We start from the raw sequence: 22,858 nt of genomic DNA, 5'->3' as shown, positions 1-22,858 counted from the left end.
GGGCAGGAGAGAGACAGGTCGGTAGTTAGACAGGGATAGTCGATCAAGAGTGGGTTTTTTGAGAATGGGAGAGACTGTAGCATGTTTAAAAGCAGAAGGAAATGAGCCAGAGGACAGAGAAGAATTAATGATGTGAAGCAAGGACGGGAGGATAGCGGGGATAAGATTAATAAAGACGCGAGAGGGAATCGGATCACGGGAACAAGTGGAAGGCTTCGACGAGCGCAGTATTTTAGACAGTTCATCAGCTGAGACCGAAGGGAACGCCGAGAGAGTTGCAGGAGGAACTGACAGGTGAGGCACAGGAGCTGGAAGCGGAGCAGAGCTGGCTAGTTCGGAGCGTATAGTTTGGATTTTAGCATTGAAGAAAGAGGCAAAGTCATTGGCAGACAGAGAGGCGGGGAGAGATGGTGGATTAGGCTTCAGAAGAGAATTGATAGTCCTTTTCCATCATTTGGTTAGAGATTTATGCCCATTAAAAAGGAGATAATTGTTTTTCCCGGCAAAGCCGGTTAGAGCATCAGAAAAAACTCGCCGACTCCATGGCTGCCAAGCTCCGCCCCCCAAGAGTATGTCAGCTTGCTACTCGCCCATATGTGTGATGCATAGAGACCACGAAGAAGAAATGCAGGTTGCTTACCTGTAACTGTAGTTCTTCGAGTGGTCATCTATGCATTCACACAACCCACCCACCATCCCCACTTGGTGATGTGAGACTTACAAATAACACAGTTATATGTGGAACGTACTTTATTTTATTTACACTCATGTTTATGGGGGCACAATGTCGGACTCCTGTAAACTGAGGTAAGGGCGGGAACCCCATGGACATATGCGGTAGCGTGGGGGAGGGGTTCCCGCCAAAAACGTTCCACTCAGCTATAGAAGGTTCCGGTCTGGTCTCTGCGCAGGCGCAAAGCCCATATGTGTGAATGCATAGATGACCATTCGAAGAACTACAGTTACAGGTAAGCAACCTGCATTTTTGTCTTATTGAGAAATTTCTTTTGGTATAATTCGTATTGTTCATGGTGGAGAGATGGATGGATTTTAGCATCCAGAATGCATCATCAACTAACCTGGTTATCTCTGGATCAGTCAAAGCCCACCACATGAGTGCTTTTGTGTCTTGAAACAACCCAACAGCTCCTCCTTCATCTTTAATACAAGCATTTTGTTGCTCATGTGCTTGATCCACTGCAATGGCTGAAAAAGGCCTTTTTGTCTTTCGGATTACAAAGTTCCCTTTCAAAAATTCTTCATGCACTGTCCCTGCTCTTTCAGGAAGTTCTTTTAAATCTTTAATATAAATACTCAACCAGCACGCATAGTTGAAATGATAAAAAACAAAGAACCATGGTATCTTTTTCTTCAGAGTTTCTTTGAAGCAACTGTAATCTCCCATGCGGATTGAATACACAAATGTCAACAAAAGAATTACTGTCACCCAGTAAAGAAAAGTTGTTGATTCATTTTTACGTGTGTTACTTTCATACACGCAAGTGCAGATGTTTCAGACATTATCCCCGAGTTGGCAGTGATAAGGGACCATCCCGATCCTTCCAAGCAATGTCCAGTAAGTTTGAGGAAGGCCTGCTCAATGTGGAATTGCCCAAAAAGGATAAGTTTGCGTTCTCCATATAAATCCTGTAATGATTTAGCCAAAGAGTAGAGTCCATTGTAATCACAGGGACTTGACTGGGATTAACATGTCTAGTGATATTCATAGTGATGTTAAGGCCATGTCTAAGCATTGATACAGTGCTAGAGCTCTCAGCAAATAATGGGAGAAGACTTTGAACTGCAGGAGTAACAGTTTGACTTGAGGATTTGGTGGCATGCACGGGCGAACTCCTTTGTTGGAACAGCACAGTATGTATCTCCAGAGCTATTAACAGAGAAGTCTGCCTGCAAAAGGTGAGACATGTATGTTGCTTTGCAGAGAATTATGCAGTTCTTTAAGTCAGATGGATCAGAGCTCTTTAAGGATGGGTAGGACATCAGTAAAGAGCTTCCATTCTGCGTGAACTCCACTGAAATGTTTTAACTACTGTTTGTCCCACAAGTAAACACCTTGAAATCAATGCGAATTGTAAGCCTATGCGGCAGGGTCTTGCTATTTACTGTGTAATCTGTACAGCACCATGTACATTGATGGTGCTATATAAATAAATAAATAATAATAATAATAATAATAATAAGATAGATTCAGAGGAACAACACCACTTTCTGGTAATGTGAAATTTGTGATGTGGCTTAGCCATTCATTTTCTCTCAACCATTGTTGTGTTACACTTTATTTATTTATTTATTTATTTATTTATTACATTTTTATACTGCCCAATAGCTGAAGCTCTCTGGGTGGTTCACAAAAATTAAAACCATGAAGAGCATAAAAACAACCAACAATTTAAAGACACAAATACAAAATACAATATAAAAAGCACAACCAGGAAAAAACCACACAGCAAAAATTGAGATTAAAACAGCAAAGTTTAAATTTAAGTTAAATTAGGTGTTAAAATACTGAGAAAATAAAAAGGTCTTCAGCTGGCGACGGGAGGAAAACAATGTAGGTACCAAGCAAACCTCTCTGGGAAGCTTGTTCCACAACCGGGGTGCCACAGCAGAGAAAGCCCTCCTCCTAGTAGCCACCTGCCTCACTTCCTTCAGCAGGGGCTTACGGAGAAGGAGCTCGCCTTCAACAGCTATTAACTTCTCCGATGCTTCCAAAAGAGGACTGGTTATTTGAGGCGTTTTACTAGGAAGAACAGTTTTTATGAGGCTGTAAAACCCTAGATCAGGAAATGCATGCCCATCTTTTGGGATACTTGAAAGATCCCTTTTGTATTGTCCAACAATACAAATTAGTTGGAGCATTAGTTGGAGTTGGTAGCTGGTACATTGAAATGCTAGTGCCATGGAATGTGGTTTCAGATGTAGAAGATGACAAGTTGTGGTCAATATTATTATCTCCCCCTTCCCTCCCCATCCACTTTTCCTTGTGTATCATGTCTTTTTTTTTTTTTTAGAATGTAAGCCTGAGGGTAGGGACTGTCTTCTTTATTGATACATTGTAAGCCGCTCCGAGAGCCTTTGGCTGAGGTGCGGGATAAAAATACTCTAAATAAATAAAATAAATAAACAAATAAATATTATTGTGAATAGCCCTTCCTTGAAATTTGCAGGACAGAAGACTCCCTCCTCCTTGGAGCATTCTATTATATCTTGACAAATTTAAGCTATCTTAAACAGCAGAAGAGGACTAAAATATTTGATTAGTGAAGAGTTTTTAAAGAATAAAATTAATAAAATTGTTTTTTAATTAGTGCAATCAAAAATATTTTTTAAAGCAAATTTATTAAAATATCTACTTTAAAATAGTACCATTGGATTTTTGACTAAAACGTTATAAAAGACACCTCAACTGCTTATCTATGCCATTTTTAAGATAGAATCCACCATTTTGAAAGATGGCGGTCATAAAAATCTAATTTTGGGGGGTGGGTGGGGTGTCCCTTATATAGGCCTAAAGTAAACGTGAGCAAAGTAACACCTTCTACCACAAATTGCTGATATTAATGTCTTTTTATGCGAGCAGCGCCCACTACTATAGGATTTGGAATGTCCTACCCAAGTTCCTTATCCATTCCTATATACGTTGACTATTATCAGCCACATGCTTGACAGTGACTTGTGCTGTCATCAGGTCACTTTCTCTTTGGTTCGCGGAGTTTGGCGGCGGCGGCCTTGCCCCGCCGGAGGGGCTGCCCGCTGTGTACTCGCTGCGGATGAACAGACAGCTGTTGCCTGTGGCGCCAGACATTGCGCTGATCGGGCGGCGGCGGCTCTCGGGCGCAAATTCCTTTGAACCGCGTGGCTACTGAACGGCCTCCAGATGACGGCGCTCGTGCTGCGCCGGAGCCCGGAGAACGAAGCCTCCCTCCGCTCGCGGGGCTTCTTGTCTCCCTTCCCCACGCACATTTAAATTGCGGGCTTCCCCCAACGCGAGGCCGCTGCTCAGGCCCCCGCGCCACGACCCGGCGCTCCCTCGGGGGCTCTGCCCGGCCGCAAGGCGCTCCAGGCCGCTCTGTTCTCGTTGAGGCGGCTGAAGGACGCGTGTAGAAGGGCGTGTCTGAATGAAACGCGTGTCACCCACAGGCTAAGCTCCGAGCCGCCACCTACAGACACGCCCCTATGACCCGTGCCTGCACGGCACGCGGCGCGTTCTTCACGGCTTCGGGGCCTCCGGCTTGCCATGAGCCAGGACCCGGCCCGCTGCAGCCACCCCTTGGACGCCCGGGAAGAGCCTGGCCTTGGGGCCGTTCAAGGGAGGTCGCATCCTCCTCGCGAGCCTACTCTGGCGCGACGGCCGCCGATCCCGCACGGCCCCGAAGTCCAGCGCGCCGCGTGCGGGTCCGACGCCGGTGAGTCTCTGATGCCGCCGTGTAGAGCGGCGCTAGGAGGCTGCGCCGTGACCCGCGAGCAAGAGGCGCGTGAGGCTAGTCTATTTTCGTCGCTCTGGGAAGGTATGGACGCTGCGCATGCGCCCTAGCACCAAGCATTGGGGGCCGGGGGACGCATTTCGTGACGGACCTTCCGGCGCGTAGCCAGGATGGCGGCAGAGAGCTCCAGTGAGCTGCCGGTGGTACCGCCGGTCGGGGCCGGGCTAAGCGGGCCTCTCGCCGCCACTTGCCGCCGCTGCAGCAGCAGCAGCAGCAACTCCAGCTCGTCTTCGTCGTGGTGCGTGGGGACAGTGCTAGCCCGTCCGGCCCCGGGCGGCGTCCCCGGGAAATGGGTCCGGCTCAACGTGGGCGGCACCTGCTTCCTCACCACCCGGCAGACGCTCTGCAGGGACCCCAAAAGCTTCCTTTTCCGCCTCTGCCAAGCCGACCCGGACCTCGACTCCGACAAGGTAGGCGAGCAGCGCCGCCCGTCACCCGCCCCTCGCTCTCTCCGCCTTCGCCGCCGCCTCTCTCGAGTATCCGCGCCGCATTTCCGGGGGGAGGGGCGGGGGGCGGCCCTTGACTCTGGGCAAGGGGGGCATCCTGAGAAGGCACTGAAGCAAGGCAGGTACTCGCCTCCCACCAGCTCCGGCGCTCCTGGGGAGGAGCAGGTTGGCCCTCCTGCACCAAGAGAAGCTGCATAAAATTTGAACACTTAAAATGGAATAAGCTCTATTGAATACAGTGGGACTTACTTCCAAGGAAACATGCAACACAGAGTATCTGGTGGGAGCAGAACTAAGGCAAGCACCCCATTGGACCAGCCCACCGCGCATTCAACACAGCTGCTGTTGCTGCCTCCTCTCCTCATGTCGTGTACTGCTGCCAGGTTTGGTGGTAACACAGGCATAACCTTAATTTTTGTGAACCGCCCAGAGAGCTTCGGCTATTGGGCGGTATAAAAATGTAATAAATAAATAAATAAATAAATAAACCTTCAGCTGTGCTACTACCACTTGCACACTCTCACCCAGAGTTCCAACACAGCCTGAGCCTTGACTGGTTGTCAGGGCAGTACTTGCAAAATAACTGCTTTATTTTGTCATTCACATTGTTATAGGCAAAGTGTAGATTTAAGGAATTGGGTGGCTTTGAGCATTTGTCTTGCCAAGAATTTGTTTTCAGATCCATCCTAAGCTCATAGTTCTTCCACGCAAACATGAACCACTGCATGTAAGGGTGGGTTGCCACCATGTAGGTTGGATGAGCGAGTAAGGCAGGCAGAAATGCAGTGGTTCATGTTTGTTACTGTGGCTGCTTCATCCCAGCATCTATACTTCCATCTTCCCACTGTTCTTTGCATGATAAATTAAGACGTGGAAGTGCAGGAAAGCCAGAACAGGTACCTGACTGGCTGGAGAGCAAAGATCAGGGTGTTTTGGTGCTCTTGATTCCCACAAGTACAGTATTTCAGCCTTTCCTGGCTCACACAACCAATGAATGTGATGGATAAATGTGCAGTAGATCAGTTGGCTTCTACAGCATGTCTGTCCTTCCAGACAATACAACCCACATTTTGTGTTGTGTGTCCTAACACGGCAAGCTCTTTGGCTGTTCTGTTTATTTGGGTACTCGCAAGAACTGCAGCTTCTTTCTCATGTTGTGCTCTTCAGGTAGCAAAGGTGAAATCCACTTTCTCTAGAATAGTACTGCCACAATGGAGTTTGATACAGGAATTCCATTAAATGAAAGTTACCAATTGCGTATGGGTTGCTTAGAATCATAGAGTTGGTAGGGGTCATTTAAGCCATTGAGTCCAACCCTCTACTCACTTCAGGAATCCCGTTTAAAGCATCCCTGACAAGTAGCTGTCCATTCTCTGCTTGAAACCTCCTGTGACAGAGTGCCCACCACCTCTCTAGGCAGTTGTTTTATTGTCTGACTGCTGAGGAAGTTTTTCCTGATGTTCATCCAAAATCTGCCTTCTTGTAATTTAAGCTCATTATTCCATATACTTAAGCCCTTCTTTGGTATGACAAGACTTTAGTTGTTTTACAAGTGCTATCATATCTCCTCAGCCACCCCACACCTGCCCTTCTGAAGGCTAAACAAACCCAGTTCCTTTAATCTTTCTTTGTAGGACTTAGTTTCTAGTCCTCTGTTCATCTTTGTTGTACTTGTCTGAACTCATTCCAATTTATCTGTATCCAGTAATCAAAATGATTTCTGACCAATGCAGAATAGAGTAGAACTATTACTTTCCATGATTTTGAAACTATACTGATATTGATGAAACCTAAAATTGTATTTGCCTTTTTTGCAGCCACATCACAGTGCTGATGCATACTCAGCTTGTGATTGCCTACAATTCGAAAATCCTTTTCTCACGTATTATTGTAAAGCCAAGTATCTGCTATTTTATACCTGGTGCATTTGATTTTTTCCTCCTAAATGAAAAACTTCAGTTATCTCTGAATTTTATTCTGTTTTCTGCCCAGTTTTCTAATCTTTTGAATTTTGAATTTTGTTTCTATCTTTTAAGCTATTAGCTGTCCCACCCAATTTTGTGTCATCAGAATTTTTAAACATTCCCCCACCTCTTCTTTCGAATCATTAATAAAAATGTTGAAGTGTATAAGGCCCAGGACCTAGCCTTGTCAATACCTCTCTTCAGTTTGATGAACCATTGATGAGCACTCTTTGAATATGGTTTGCCTGTCAGCTGTGGATCCACCTAATAGTAGTGCCATCCAACCCACACTTAATTAGTTTGTTAATCACAATATCATGGGGTGTTGTGTCAAATGCAAGGAAAGGTGAAATCCTTAACAAACAAGAATAAAATGCTCAACAAAAAGATAAGGATATATATACAATGAAACCATAATGTTTAATATACAAAAATATAAAATAAAAATTAACAACGATATTGCATTAAAAGTGCAATAACATATTGCACAGACCAATGTGTAGCTAAAACCACCTAGAAAGAGGCCAAACGCGTTTCGACAGAGGGTCTTCGTCACTGGCCAATAAGGTGTATTGGTGAATTGTTGTAGATCACAAGCTGAATATGAGCCAACAGTGCGATATGGCTGCAAGAAAGGCAAATGCTATTTTGGGCTGCATTAATAGAAGTATAGCTTCCAAATCACGTGAGGTACTGGTTCCTCTCTATTCGCCCCTGGTTAGGCCTCATCTAGAGTATTGCGTCCAGTTCTGGGCACCGCAATTCAAGAAGGACGCAGACAAGCTGGAGCGTGTTCAGAGGAGGGCAACCAGGATGATTCATAGGGCTTTGTCTGGAAACAAAGCCCTATGAAGAGAGACTGAAAGAACTGGGCATGTTTAGCCTGGAGAAGAGAAGATAGCACTCTTCAAATACTTAAAAGGTTGTCACACAGAGGAGGGCCAGGATCTCTTCTCGATCGTCCCAGAGTGCAGGACACAGAATAACGGGCTACAGTTAAAGAAAGCCAGATTCCAGCTGGACATCAGGAAAAACTTTCTCTGTTAGAGCAGTACAACAATGGAATCAGTTACCTAGGGAGGTTGTGGGCTCTCCCACACTAGAGGCATTCAAGAGGCAGCTGGACAAGCATCTGTCAGGGATGCTTTAGGGTGGATTCCTGCATTGAGCAGGTAGTTGGACTCGATGGCCTTGTAGGCCCCTTCCAACTCCGCTATTCTATGATTCTATGATAAGGGAGGTTACCTGATCAAAAAATGAGATCAAATTAGTCTAACAGGATTTGTTCCTGACAAATCCATGTTGGTGTCTAGAAATCACTGCATTGTTTTCAAGGTGCTTACAGATTGACTTCTTCATCACCTGCTCCAGAATTTTCCCAGGGATGGATGTCAGACTGACTGGTCTGTAGTTCCCAGGTTCTTCTTCTTTGCCTTTTTTGAAGATAGGGACAACGTTAGCCCTCCTCCAGTCGTCTGGGACTTCACCCGTCTTCCATGATTTTGCAAAGATAGTAGGCAGCGGTTCTGAAAGCTCTTCTGCTGGCTCCTTCATTACTCTAGGATGCAGTTTATCAGGGCTGGAGATTTGAACTCATTCAAGGAAATTAGGTGTTCCTTGACCATTTGTTTATCAATCTCAAACTGCAATCCTGCCCCCTCAACTTCTGCTTCACTTTTTCCAGGCGGGTCATTTTGGGAGAAGACTTAGCCAAAGTAGGAATTGAGCTCTTCAGCCTTTTCTTTGACATCTGTTATCAATTTGCCATCCTCATTAAGCAGTTGAACCACCATTTCTTTCCTCTGTCTTTTACTACTCACATATCTGAAGAAAGCCTTTTTATTGCTTTTAGCATCCCTCGCTAACTTCAGCTCATTCTCAGCTTTAGCATTCCTGACGCCATTTCGGCACTTCTGCGCCACCTGTCTGTACTCTTCCTTTGTAGCCTGGCCTTCCTTCCACTTCCTATATGTATCATTTTTGTTTTCAGGACCTCCCTAAGCTTTTCGTAGAGCCATATTGGTTTCCTCTGTTGTCTTCTATCTTTTCTCCTTGTTGGAATTGTTTGTAATTGTGCCTTTAAAATTTCCTTTTTGAAATACTCCCACCCCTCCTGCACTCCTTTTCTCATTAGGCTCACTTGCCATGGGACCTTACTTATCATAGTTCTGAGTTTATTAAAATCAGCTTTCCTAAAATCCAGAGTACGTGTATGGCTACACTCAGCTTTTGTCTCCTTTATAATCAAGAATTCAAGTATGACGTGTTCACTTTCCCCCAGAGTTCCCATAACTGCCACTTTATCCACTAAGTCATCCCTGTTGGTCTATATTAAGTCAAGGATTGCTGATCCTCTTGTTCCTTCCTCCACTTTCTGTAGGAGAAAGTTATCACCCACACATGTCAGGAATTTCTTGGAAGGGCCGCTTTTGGCAGTATTTGTCTCCCAACAGATATCAGGGTAATTGAAGTCCCCCATTACTACTACATCACACTTCCTTGAAACACTGGCAATTTGTTTCTCAAAAGTTTCGTCCTCGTCTTCTCTTTGATTGGGTGGTCGGTAGTAGACTCCGATTATCATGTTCTTTTTATTCCTTGCCCCATTTATTTTAATCCAGACGCTCTCGACGGGGCTCCCAATCTCATCCGCCTGTATTTCTGTGCAGAGATAGGTATTTTTAACATATAGTGCAACTCCACCTCCCTTTCTATTTCTTCTGTTCTTTTTGAACAAGTTGTATCCTTCAATTGCTATATTCCAGTCATGGGAGTCATTCCCATGCTCTGGGCATTAGTATATAGACATCGAAGACCATGTGTTTTATAGTCTGGCTTTGTTCCTACATTGTTGCGGGGAGCTGTTCTCTGTACTGTGGTGCATTGGCCTTCATCCATTGTTGCCTCGAAGTTTACGTCTCCCGCCCCCGTAAGATTCAGTTTAAAGCCCTCCTGATCAAGTTCTTCACGCTGTGGCCGAAGACATTCTTTCCAGCCCTTGTGAGGTGCAACCCATCTCTTGCCAGCAGTCCATGTTCCAAGTAGCGTAGCCCGTGGTCCCAGAATGTAAAACTCTCACGTCGGCATCACCTTTGTAGCCAGTCGTTCATCTGGAGTATTTTTCTTTCCCTTTCTAATCCTCTTTCAAGAACCGGGAGGATGGATGCGAAAACTACCTGGGCCCCAAAGTTCTTCAGTTTCCTTCCCAGAGCTTCAAAGTCTGAAATGATTTCTTTGTAGCTCTGCTTGGCGACATCATTTGTTCCCACATGGATGAGAAGAAAGGGGTATGTGTCCGTGGGCTTTATGAGCTTCGGTAACTCTTCAGTCACATCTCTAATCTGTGCTCCAGGAAGACAGTACACCTGGCGAGTCCATGGGTCTTCATGACATACTTGGGTTTCAATCCCACGCGGCTGGGAGTCTCCCACAACGACTACTCTTCTCTTCTTCTTGGTTGACCTACCTACTGCCTCTTGTTCACTGTTGCACGGTGTCTCCTGTACTTCTTCCTCTGCAAACTGTCCTTCAGTCTCATCCTCCAGAAGCTGAAAGTGGTTGCTTAACTCTAATGGTTCCACCGGTGCAGAATGCCTTCTAGTTCTTCTGCTCCTAACTGTCACTCTTTTCCAGAGAGTTTCCTCTTCATTGGCTTTCCTCCCCCCAGCATATTCCACTTCTGCTTCAGCTGGCTGTTGCTCTTCAATCTCATGTGCTTCTTGTTGCTGTTGCAGTTCCACCGTTCGGTCTAAGAACTCCTCGGCTTCTCTTATTCCTTGGAGGGTGGACACTCGCTGCTCAAGTGTCCAAAAGTGCCACCAGCTTGCACTTGTTGCAGGTATACGCCATGTTGAGCTCAGGCAGAAACACAAACATTGCACACCCTTTGCAGGTCACTATCTCTAGGGACTCCTTTCCATCCATATTGTCTATTTCTGTTTTGTTTTTCCTTTCTGATTATATTGGAATTGCCTGTGCTTTGTCCTGTGCTCTCTGAGGGGAAAAACTATATGTGGTAGTAGTAGTAGTTTATTAATGCTTAGGCCATAGGCCATTCGCATACAGAATAAATACACTATGTAGAATCAACAATATAAAAATACTACATATAATCACAAACAGATCATACATAATAAAAGGATAAAATTCAGTACAATTAAAAGCATAATTTTTTAAAAAATATATGACATTAAACAAAGAGAACTAACAACCTCGCAATTTACAGCCTTATGTATTATCATACATAATAAAAGGATAAAATTCAGTACAATTAAAAAGCATAATTTGAATATAAAATTTGTAGTTAAATAAGAGCATCTCCAGCACAGTCAACTGCAATCTCAGTAATAAATCTTGCCCGAATTTTCATTGCTGCCAGGGCAAAAAGAGCTACTTTGTGCGTTACCCTAGAGTCAGTGTCAGACAGGAGATAGAAAATCTTTTCTGAAGTGGTATTGAAGTGTAGTTGATATAGAATAGATTCCAAAAAAATGGTTCTTGGTTCGGAGTATAAAGAACAGAAGAACAAATAATGAGGCAAGTCCTCAATTTCTGGGGCCCCACAAATACACAGACGGAGGGCCAAAGGGGTGCGCTGATATCTGCCATCCGTCACAGCTGCACAACTATATGAGTTTGTCTTAAGGGGGAAAAAAGATTTTTTAAATTATTTTTTTGTTGGTGGTGTTTTTGTTTTGTGTTTTTTGTGGGGGTTTTTGTTTGTTTTTTTCCTTTGTTTTTTTTTTCCTTAGAGACCTCCACTGCCAAACTCCCCCTGTCAAACTCCTGTTTGCTGCCCCTGTTCGCTCGCTCGGTCTCTGGGAGCTGGCTTTCTTTTCTAACTTCTAGTTCAGCTGGGCCAGCTGCTCTTCTCTGCTTCTGCTCAGCTCTGAATCAGGAAGCAGAATGAGGTCACTTGGAGGCCTACAACAATCAACAATCAGGCCACACACCCTTCAAGCCCTTCAGCAACTCTCACCACACCCCCTTCACTTTTTCACTCAGCACTCAGGAGCACATGGCCTCTTTGAATTGACAGCCTCCTGGATTTCCTTGAGGCCTCTCTTCTCCCCCTTGCCTTGGTCTCCTCTTCCCCTACACCCCCTGTCAAACTCCTGTTTGCTGCCCCTGTTCACTCGCTCTCTGGGAACTGCTATTCTATGATTCTATGATTCTCCAAGTGGAGCCAAGAAATCATGTCAGACTTTAAAGCTCTGGGAAGGAAACTGAAGAACCTTGGGGACCAAGTAGTTTTCTCTTCCATCCTCCCACTTCTTGGAAGAAGGTTAGAAAGGGAAAGAAAAATACTCCAGGTGAATGACTGTCTGCAAAGGTGGTGCCGACGTGAGAATTTTGGATTCTGGGACCACAGGCTACGCTACTTGGAAGATGGACTGCTGACAAGGGATGGTTGCACCTCACAAGGGCTGGAAAGAATGTGTTTGGCCACAGCATGAAGAACTTGATCAGGAGGCTTTAAACTGAATCTTATGGGGGCTGGAGACATAAACTTCAAGTCAACAATGGATGGGAGCCCATGCACCACAGTACAGAGAACAGCTCCAATAGCGCCCCAAAACAGTGTCCGCAACAATGTAGGAACAAAGCCAGACTATAAAACACATGGTCTTCGATGTCTATATACCAATGCCCAGAGCATGGGAAACAAACAGAATGAACTTGAACTTGAAAGAATCACTCCACCTCTGATCATGGTCTGATTCTTTTTCACTTAGCGGAGAAACATCTTAAATTTCTACGTAACAAACTGTTTGTCGCCTTCATGGATGTGAAGTCCGCTTTCGACTCCATCCCTCGAACTAAACTGTGGGAGAAATTATATAAGATCTTGGTGGACAAAAGACTTCTTAATCTTATAATGGTTCTATACAGTGACAGCAAGATGCGAGTTAGATGTGGCACACAGGGACAGCTTTCAAATGAAATTCTTATGTCTAGAAGAGTAAGACAGGGCTGTATCCTCGCACCTATGCTGTTTAACTTATACATAAACAATACAGAGATCAGCTCTGATAGTGCCCCAAAATAGTGTCCACAATAATGTAGGAAAGAACCCAGACTATGAAGCATATGATCTTCGATGTCTATATACTAAGCCCAGAGTACAGGAAACAAACAGAACGAACTTGAACTCTTAATACATGAAGGCAAATAAATTTTGATAGGTATAACTGAATCTTGGTGGGATGACTGCTATCACTGGAATATAGAAATTGAAGGGTATACTTTGTTCAGAAAGAAAGAAGAAATAGAAAGGGAGGTGGAGTTGCACTATAAGTTAAAAATACTTAACCTTGCACAGAAATAGTGGAGCTCCATCAAGAGCATCTGCATTAAAATGAATGGGGCAAGGAATAAAAAGAGCATTATAGTTGGAGTCTACTACCGACCACCCAATCAAGGAGAAAACGAGGATGTAAGTTTTGAAAAGCAAATTGTCAGTGTTTCAAGAAAGTGCGAAGTAGTGGGGGACTTCAATTAACCCAATATTTGTTGGGAGACAAATACTGCCAAAAGCGGCCCTTCCAAGAAATTCCTGACATATGTGAGGCTTTCACCTACAAAAAGTGGAGGAAGGAACTAGAGGATCAGCAATCCTTGCCTTGATGCTGACCGATAGGGATGACTTAGTGGATAAAGTAGCAGCTCTGGGGGAAAGTGACCACGTCATACTTGAGTTCTTGATTTTAAAGGAAGCAAAAGCTGAGTGTATTCTGGATTTTAGGAAAGTATTCTGAGTACTCAGAAAGTACTCAGAGTACACATGTACTCTGGATTTTAGGAAAGCTGATTTTAATAAATTCATAACTATGATATGTAAGGTCCCATGGCAAGTGGCCCTAATGAGAAAAGGAATCCAAGATGGGTGGGAGTTTTTTAAAAAGAAAAATTTAAAGGCACAATTACAAACAATTCGAACAAGGAAAAAAGACAGAAGACAACAGAAGAAACCAATGTGGCTCCACAAAAAGCTTAGAGAGGACCTGAAAACAAAAGAGGATACATATAGGAAGTACAAGGAAGGACAGGCTACAAAAGAAGAGTACAGTAACACAGAAATGCCGAAATGGCATCAGGAAGGCTAAAGCTGAGAATGAGCTGAGTTTAGCGAGGGATGCTAAAGGCAATAAAAAGGCTTTCTTGAAATAAGTGAATAGTAGAACTAAGGAAAGAAATGGTGGTTTAACTGCTTAATGAGGATGGCAAATTGATAACAGATGACAAAGAAAAGGCTGAAGTGCTCAATTCCTACTTTGGCTTAATCTTCTCCCAAAAGTGGGTCTATGCCCTCCCTGGAAAAAGTGAAGTACAAGCTGAAGGGGCAGGATTGCAGTTTGAGATAGATAAACAAATGGTCAAGGAACACCTAATTTCTTTGAAGGAGTTCAAATCTCCAGGGCCCAATGAACTGGAGCCATCAGAACTCTCAGAACCACTGTCTGTTATCTTTGCGAAATCATAGAAGACAGGTGAGGTGCTGGATGGCTGGAGGAGGGCCAACATTGTCCCTATCTCCAAAAAGGGCAAAAAGAAGGAACCTGGGAACTACAGACCATCCTTGGGGAAAAATTTGGAGCAGAGTATAAAGAAGTCAATCTGTGAGCACCTTGAAAACAATGCAGTGACTAAAAGAAGCCAGCATGGATTTGTCAAGAACAAATCCTGTCAGACTAATCTGATCTTTTTTGTTCAGGTAGCTTCCCTTGTGGACTATGGGAATGCTGTGGACATAATATATCTTGACTTCAGCAAAGCTTTTGACAAAGTGCCCCCATGATATTTTGATTAATAAACTAGGTAAAAGTGGGCTAGATGGAACAACTATTAGGTGGATCTACAGAGTATTGCGTCCAGTTCTGGGCACCACATTTCAAGAAAGATGAAGACAAGCTAGAGTCCATTCAGAGGAGGGCAACAAGGATGATCATGGGTTTGGAAGCAAAGCCCTATGAGGAATGACTGAAAGAACTGGGCATGTTTAGCCTTGAGAAGATAAGATTGATAGCACTCTTCAAATACTTAAAAGGTTGTCACACTGAACCTTTTATCATATGTGGTGGTCTTGTAAAAGAGCAAAAGCATACTGGGTTAAAATACATGTATTAATGCAATTTTAAAAAAAGATAAACATAGAAATGAAACCAGAATTGTTTTTGCTTGGACTCGGGGATGATCAATTTAAAGAAAAAAGGTTGTTATTTCAACATATGGTGACAGCAGCAAGACTACGCAATAGACTATGCACAATATTGGAAAAAAATACAAGTATCAACAATGGAAGAATGGCTCCTCAAGGTGATGGAATTGGCGGAGATGGCGAAATTAACAGTGCTAATACATGAAAGAACAATAGCCTCATATGTATTGGACTGGAAACCTTTTATCGAGTATATACAAGAACAGCAAAAGGAGGATTTATTTGTTTGTGGGTTTTCCATGTAACTTGTACCTTTGCCTTTGATATATATATAAACATTAGCTTGTTGTTATGAAATTCGTACCTGGTAATCTAGAAGCAACAGATGTTTGCCATCTGACATGAAGATCGCTTTAAATGAAATATAGCCTTATGTATTGTGTTTATTTTACTAGATGTAGGTGTTGTAGTAGTCTGTATAGTTTGTAGTGTTTCTTTTTTGTTTATTTTTTGTACCTTTCCTTATGTGTCTGTTTTTTGTGGAAAATAAATAAAAGTATTAATTGGAAAAAAAAGTGTCACACAGAGGAGGGCCAGGATCTCTTCTCAATCATCCCAGAGTGCAGGACACAGAATAATGGGCTCAAGTTACAGGAAGCCAGATTCCAGCCGGACATCAAGAAAAACTTCCTGTTAGATCAGTACGACAATGGAACCAATGACCTAGGCAGGTTGTGGGCACTAGAGGCATTCAAGAGGCAGCTGGACAACCATCTGTCAGGGATGCTTTAGGGTGCAGGCCTGCATTGAAGCAGGGGGTTGGTCCTTATAGGCTCCTTCCAACTCCACTATTCTATGATTCTAAGGATGCAGACAAGCTGGAGGAGGTTCAGAGGAGGGCAACGAGGATGGTCAGGGGTCTGGAAACAAAGCCCTAAGAGGCGAGCCTGAAAGAACTGGGCAGACATGATAGGCTGAAGAGAGACATGTTAGCTTTTTTCAAATACTTGAAAGGTTGTTGTTGTTATTGTTATTATTATCCCACCTTTTGCCCAATACTGGGCCTCAAAGCAGCCTTACAAAATTTAAAACATACACATTTTAAAACCTACGAAAAAAAATATACAAAAGTTTAAAATATATTAAATATGTTACAATATTTAAACATTAAACGTTTAAAATACATGAAAATTTTAAAGTCCTTAGCATAGACAGAGGCCCAGATTATACACCAAAGGCCTGCCGGAACGAAGAAGTTTTTGCCTGCTTCCAAATGTACATCAATGAGAAGGCCAGTCTAGCTTGAATGCCTCTAGTGTGGGAGAGCTGGAAGCCAGTGGAGCTGTTTTAACAGGGGAGTTGTATGCTCTCTGTAACTAGACCCGGTCAACAATCTGGCTGCAGCTCTTTGAACCAGCTGAAGTTTCCGAACACTCTTTAAAGGCAGCCCCACGTAGAGCACGTTACAGTAATCCAGTCGGGATATAACTAAGGCATGTGGCACCTTGGCCAGTTCAGACATCTCTAGGAACGGGTGCAGCTGGCACACTAGCTTTAACTGTGCAAATGCACTCCTGGCCACCGCCAAAACCTGGGCATCCAGGCTCAGGGCTGAATCCAGAAGTACACCCAAGCTGCGGACCTGTGTCTTCAGGGGGAGTGTAACTCCATCCAGCGCAAGCTGAATCCCTATTCCCTGATCTGCCTTTCGACTGACCAGGAGCACCTCTGTCTTATCTGGATTAAGCTTCAATTTGTTCGCCCTCATCCAACCCATTACTGCCAACAGGCACCGGTTTAGCACAGAAACCACTTCCTTGGAATTGGATAGAAAGGAGTAGTAGAGTTGGGTGTTATCAGCATACTGGTGGCACCACACCCCAAAACACCAGATAACCTCTCCCAACGGTTTCTTGTATATGTTGGGGACAAAACAGAGCCCTGAGGGACTCCACAGGCCAATGGCTAAGGAGTTGAACAGGAGTCCCCCAGCACCACTTTCTGGGTCTGCCCCTCCAGGAAGGAATGAAGCCACTGAAAAACTGCCTCCAAATCCCATCCCAGCAAGGCAGCCCAGAAGGATACCATGGTCGATGGTATCAAACGCCGCTGAGAAGTCCAGCAGAACCAACAGCGACACACTCCCCCAGTCCAGTTCCCAGCGTAGGTCATCCACCAAGGCAACCAAATCTGTTTCTGTCCCATAACCAGGCCTGAAACCAGATTGAAATGCATCTAGATAATCCATCTCATCCAGGAATCCCTATTTTATCATTCTATGATCGTATATGCCAGATAGAACACAGATTTTCTTTCGGGAGAAAGGGCTTCTTTTGGGAGAAAACAGCCAAAGTTGAAGTTGAGCAGTTCCATCATTTCTTTGTCACCTATCAGTGTTTTACGATCTTAGGTGAACAGCTGGTCTACCATTACTTCATTTTTCTTTTACTCTGAACATGTCTGAAGAAGCCCTTTTTGTTGTTGTTAATGTCCCATACCAACCTCAGTTCATTCTGAGCTTTAGCCTTCTTGACACCATCTCTGAAATTCCAAGCTCTGAAATTCCAATGACCTGTCTCTCATTTCACCTCCTTTTTGATTTTCAGATCATCACTAAGCTTTTTGTGCAGCCACATTGGCTTCTTCTGTAATGTTCCATTTGTTTTCCTCCTTTGGATTGTTTCTGATTGTTTAGGTGAGTTGTCCTTTTTTGGGAAATCCCATGCCTCTTGAACCCTGGAGAACCCTAAGAACCATGCTCAATCAGACCAAAGATCCATCTAGTACAGCATTCTGTTCACACAGTGACCAACTGGCTGCCCATGGGAGAACCACAAGTAGGACAAGAGTGGAACAACACTTGCGACGTAACAGACCCTTACACTAGGCCAGTCACATAAACCCTTCCCAGGCCAAGCACCACCACTTGAAAACCTGAGGGAGGTTAATTAAAACTAGGGATGTGCTCCGCTCCGATTAGGAGCGTAGAAGCAGTAGCGGATTGGCCTGCTCCGCCTTACCCAGAGGCGGAGTAGGAGCGGACCGCGGACCCCCTAGAAGCAAGGCGAAGAGAAGCGACCATTTTTCGGAGCTCCGAGTTCAGGCGGAGCGCTCCGGTCGCCATCTTGAAAACATTTCGCCATAGGATTGCATTGCGGGAAATAATCGCGCATAACTACGTTGTTTTTGAAGCTATCATTCTGGAAATTCTTGTGCACAGAGAGTCGTGGATGGGGGTCATTTTGAGACCACTCTCAACTTTCTGCGTGCTGTGGTTCACGTGCAATATTTTTTTAAAAATCGGGTCAACCGCGCGGCTCAAACTGCGTTTCGGCTTTTCGCCCATAGGATTGCATTGAGGGAAAGAATCGGGGATAACTGGGGGGGGGGGTTAAGCTATCGTTCTGAAAATTCTTGTGCACAGAGAGTCGTGGATGGGGGTCATTTTGAGACCACTCTCAACTTTCTGCGTGCTGTGGTTCACGTGCAATATTTTTTTAAAAATCGGGTCAACCGCGCGGCTCAAACTGCGTTTCGGCTTTTCACCCATAGGATTGCATTGAGGGAAAGAATCGGGGATAACTGGGGGGGGGGTTAAGCTATAGTTCTGAAAATTCTTGTGCACAGAGAGTCGTGGATGGGGGTCATTTTGAGACCACTCTCAACTTTCTGCGTGCTGTGGTTCACGTGCAATATTTTTTAAAAAATCGGGGTTTGGGTTTTTTTTATTTATTTATTTATTTTTTTGGAAGCGATGACAGGCACATTCAACTCCCAATCCTGATGAGAATTGATCTCCTCAGAAAGCATCCTCCTCCAATCCCAGCGTTGGAGGGGGAACTAAGGCAGACCCACCCTGAGAACTTTCTGTTTTGTGTCTCTTTGTGGGTTGGCGTTCGTGGAGGGAACACTTAGTTAGTTAGTGCTCCTGCTTTGGACTTTGGAGATAGATTAGGATAGGTTTAGTTTGGCGCGTGTGTGTGTTTGTTTGCTTCTTTCTGACTTGTAGCTTAGTTTGCCCTGTGTTTTCCCCTTACTTTGATTTAATATAAACTTTATTTTTGAATTTTGGAGTGTGTGGTTGGGTTGGTTGCCCCCCCCTTCCCTGTATTAAAGCCTGACTGTTCTGCTTTTGTGAAAGCTTTCTTTTGAAAGCATACACACACTTTTTGTCCCATTTCCCTACATTTATATTCTTAAACATATTTTATTATATTCTTTCACATAGTCCATTAGTATATATTCTCATACATATTATATTAGTAGTATTCATATTTTGTTCTTCTTATAGTAGTGGTTGGTTCTTTTTCCCCCTCCCCTCTCTTAAATCCTGATTGTGTTTCCTTCTATCTTCTATATACCAAATATACCAAAAAAATTGGATTCTCTTTTTCTTCTCTGTGTAACTTGGACAGAGTGGGCTGCTTTTGTCAAGTTCAACAGGCAGCCACAGATTGAGCATTTTGGGGAAAGCATACGCACACCATTTCCCTATTCTTAAACATATTATATTATATTCTTTTACATAGTCTTAGTAGTCTATTAGTATACATTCTCATACATATTAGTAGTAGTATTCATATTTTGTTCTTCTTATAGTAGTGGTTGGTTCTTTTCCCCCCTCCCCTCTCTTAAATCCTGATTGTGTTTCCTTCTATCTTCTATATACCAAATATACCAAAAAAATTGGATTATCTTTTTCTTCTCTGTGTAACTTGGACAGAGTGGGCTGCTTTTGTCAAGTTCAACAGGCAGCCACAGATTGAGCATTTTGGGGAAAGCATACGCACACCATTTCCCTATTCTTAAACATATTATATTATATTCTTTTACATAGTCTTAGTAGTCTATTAGTATACATTCTCATACATATTAGTAGTAGTATTCATATTTTGTTCTTCTTATAGTAGTGGTTGTCCCATTTCTTGTCCCATTTCCCTACATTTATTAGTAATATTCTTAAACATATTATTATATTCTTGTAGATATTCTTAGTAGTATATATATATATATTAGTATATTCTCATACATATTAGTAGTAGTATATTTTATTGTTCTTGTCCCATTTCCCTACATTTAAACATATTATATTCTTCTTATACATATTCTTAGTAGTACCTTATACATAGTATTAGTAGTATTAATATTTTGTTAGTCATCATGAAAAGAGGAAGCAGGCGTGCTGAAAGCAGCAAGGCTCAGTCTGCCAGCAGTAAGCAGGCTTCCTCTCCTCCTGTGAAACTCAAACGGGCAACTCCTTGGCTGACTGCTCCAAAACAGAAGCAGGACAAGCAGCAGGCAGAGCCACTCTCTTCTGCAACTTGTGCCCGGCGTTCTCTTTTTGAGGGTGGGAATGGGAAAAGTGCCTGTTTGCAAGAGGCACGTGGCAGCAGTGCCATTAGAGGAGGAGGAGTATCCCCAACTCCTTCATTCTCCTTTCAGCCCACGAGCCCGATGATGGACCTAGACGAGGTCCTCAGCACAGTGGAGGGGGGGGAGGAGGAGGAGGAGGCGGTGGGCCTCCAGGATGTGGGGGCTGAGGAGGAGCAGCAGCAGGCCGAGGCTCTCTCCCCAGTCTCATCCCACACCCCTGTTTCTGTGGCAACACCAGAGAGCTCAGGCGGGCAATTGGTGGTGTCACCACGGAAACGAAAGACAAGCATCGTGTGGGACCACTTTGAGTTGGGAGCGGATCCCCGCTTTGCTGTCTGTCGCCACTGCAAACTCAGCCTAAGCAGGGGTTCATCGACAGGGCATTATGGAACCAGCAGCATGAAGATGCATCTTCATAGGCAGCACCAGGCGATCTTGCTGGGGAAAGAGGCGGGCAAGGCGACTGGTTCCAGGGGAAAGCCGAAGGCTGCTGCTGGCACTGCCACTCTAAGCTCTCCATCTCCCATCCCCACAAGGGTTAGGCAGGCAACCCTGCAGGACATGGGGTGGGGGAAGTATTGACCCACAAGATGGCGTTTTCCAATGCCCACCCAGGGTGCTACTGTGTTGGGGCATCTGCCGGGACTGACTCCTCCCCAATACTAGATCTATGACATGTCACTCTGCCTGCCCCTCTGCTAGCCTGTCCTCCTCGGTGACCGACTCGCTGGGATGGTTTGCGTTTGCAATGCGTGACTAACTGCAATGCTGGCTTAGAAACCAGCCATCACTTCCTTGTGCCCCCAGAAATGCCCGCAGCCTGCCTGCCTGCCTGCCCGCCTGCCCGCCTCCCCCGGGGTGCTGCTGTGGTGGGGCATCTGCCAGGACTGACTCCTCGCCTACTCTGCCTGCCTCTCTGCCCGCCTGGTGCCTGGTTTGCTCCCAATCGTCCTCCTCTGTGCCCCTCAAGGCGTAACTGCTGGCTTAGAAAGAAAGAACCAGCCATCTTTGCCTCACTTTGCGCCCGCTTATGGGTTGGTTTGCTATGCGTTAGTGCTCAAGCCATCCTTGCGGCACTACAATGCATGCTGCCTGCCTGCTTTCCCTCCCTTCTCCCCTTCCCGCCTTGCAGCGATGGTGTATGTGTCTTGCTTTGACTAAGGGGAGAAGTCCTTCCTGCGCTCACTTAGACTTTATCAAATTCAATAATCCCTTTTTCAAATGTGCAAGAAGATTTAGGGTTATCTCGTGGCATGTTGGGATTGCCTTGGAACTGGCCCCATTGAGCTGTCTGCAATTGCAACTTTAAATCCCTGACATACTGGAGTGTTCAAATTTCAAAAGTTCCCCTAACATCAGGGGATGATGGGATTGCCTTGAAACTTGGTGTCCATGGGGACACATGGGTAAGCTGTCATGGGACCAAAGGATAGGTTTCTAACGTGCAAATTGACGTAGTTGTAGAATGGGACTTGATTTGGGGTGAGTTAAAAAGTTTAAGCCGCGCCAAAAATCAGGGGATGATGGGATTTGCTTGCAACTTGGCGTGCATGTGGACACATGGATAAGCTCTCATGGTGCCGAGTTTGAGGTTTCTAACATGCAAATTGACGGAGCTATCCCAAGGGGTGTGAATGGGGTGCCCGATTTTCATAAATTCCCCAAAAATCAGGGGATGATGGGATTGCCTTGAAACTTGGCGTCCATGTGGACACGTGGATAAGCTATCATGGTGCCGACTTTGGGGTTTCAAACATGCAAATTGACGTAGTTGTAGAATGGGACAATTTGGGGTGAGTTAAGCCATGCCAAAAATCAGGGGATGATGGGATTTGCTTGCAACTTGGCGTGCATGTGGACAGATGGATAAGCTCTCATGGTGCCGAGTTTGAGGTTTCTAACATGCAAATTGACGGAGCTATCCCAAGGGGTGTGAATGGGGTGCCCGATTTTCATAAATTCGCCAAAAATCAGGGGATGATGGGATTGCCTTGAAACTTGGTGTGCATGTGGACACGTGGATAAGCTATCATGGTGCTGAGTTTGAGGTTTCTAACGTGCAAATTGACGGAGCTATCTAAAGGGGTGTGAATTAGGGTTATGGGTGGTGCGTTAGAGGGTAGAGCCGCGCCAAAAATCAGGGGATGATGGGATTTGCTTGCAACTTGGCGTGCATGTGGACACATGGATAAGCTGCCCTGGTGCCGAGTTTGAGGTTTCTAACATGCAAATTGACGGAGCTATCCCAAGGGGTGTGAATGGGGTGCCCGATTTTCAAAAATTCGCCAAAAATCAGGGGATGATGGGATTGCCTTGAAACTTGGCGTGTGTGTGTATACGCCCATGAGGTGTCATGGTGCCAAACGTGAGGTTTCTAACTTCAACGGAAAAAAAGTTGTTTACTTTTTTAGC

At 44.5% G+C, this 22,858-nt stretch overlaps 2 protein-coding genes across 2 annotated transcripts in view; both read left to right on the top strand.

Annotated features, from left to right (window-relative positions):
* Positions 1–22,858, top strand: part of KDM8 (lysine demethylase 8) — a 402,374-nt gene that overhangs the window by 343,852 nt on the left and 35,664 nt on the right. The window lies entirely within an intron of this gene.
* The window catches only part of LOC134410239 (BTB/POZ domain-containing protein KCTD5-like), an 89,440-nt gene continuing 71,197 nt past the window's right edge, over positions 4,616–22,858 (top strand). The window contains exon 1 of the mRNA XM_063143410.1: positions 4,616–4,915. Within this exon, the coding sequence (XP_062999480.1) occupies positions 4,616–4,915 (300 nt within the window). The remainder of the gene's footprint in view (positions 4,916–22,858) is intronic.

The sequence above is a fragment of the Elgaria multicarinata genome, chromosome 17 (genome assembly GCF_023053635.1).
Source record: "Elgaria multicarinata webbii isolate HBS135686 ecotype San Diego chromosome 17, rElgMul1.1.pri, whole genome shotgun sequence".
NCBI classification, from domain to species: Eukaryota; Metazoa; Chordata; class Lepidosauria; order Squamata; family Anguidae; genus Elgaria; species Elgaria multicarinata.
This window is presented reverse-complemented; position numbering and strand designations above follow the sequence as displayed.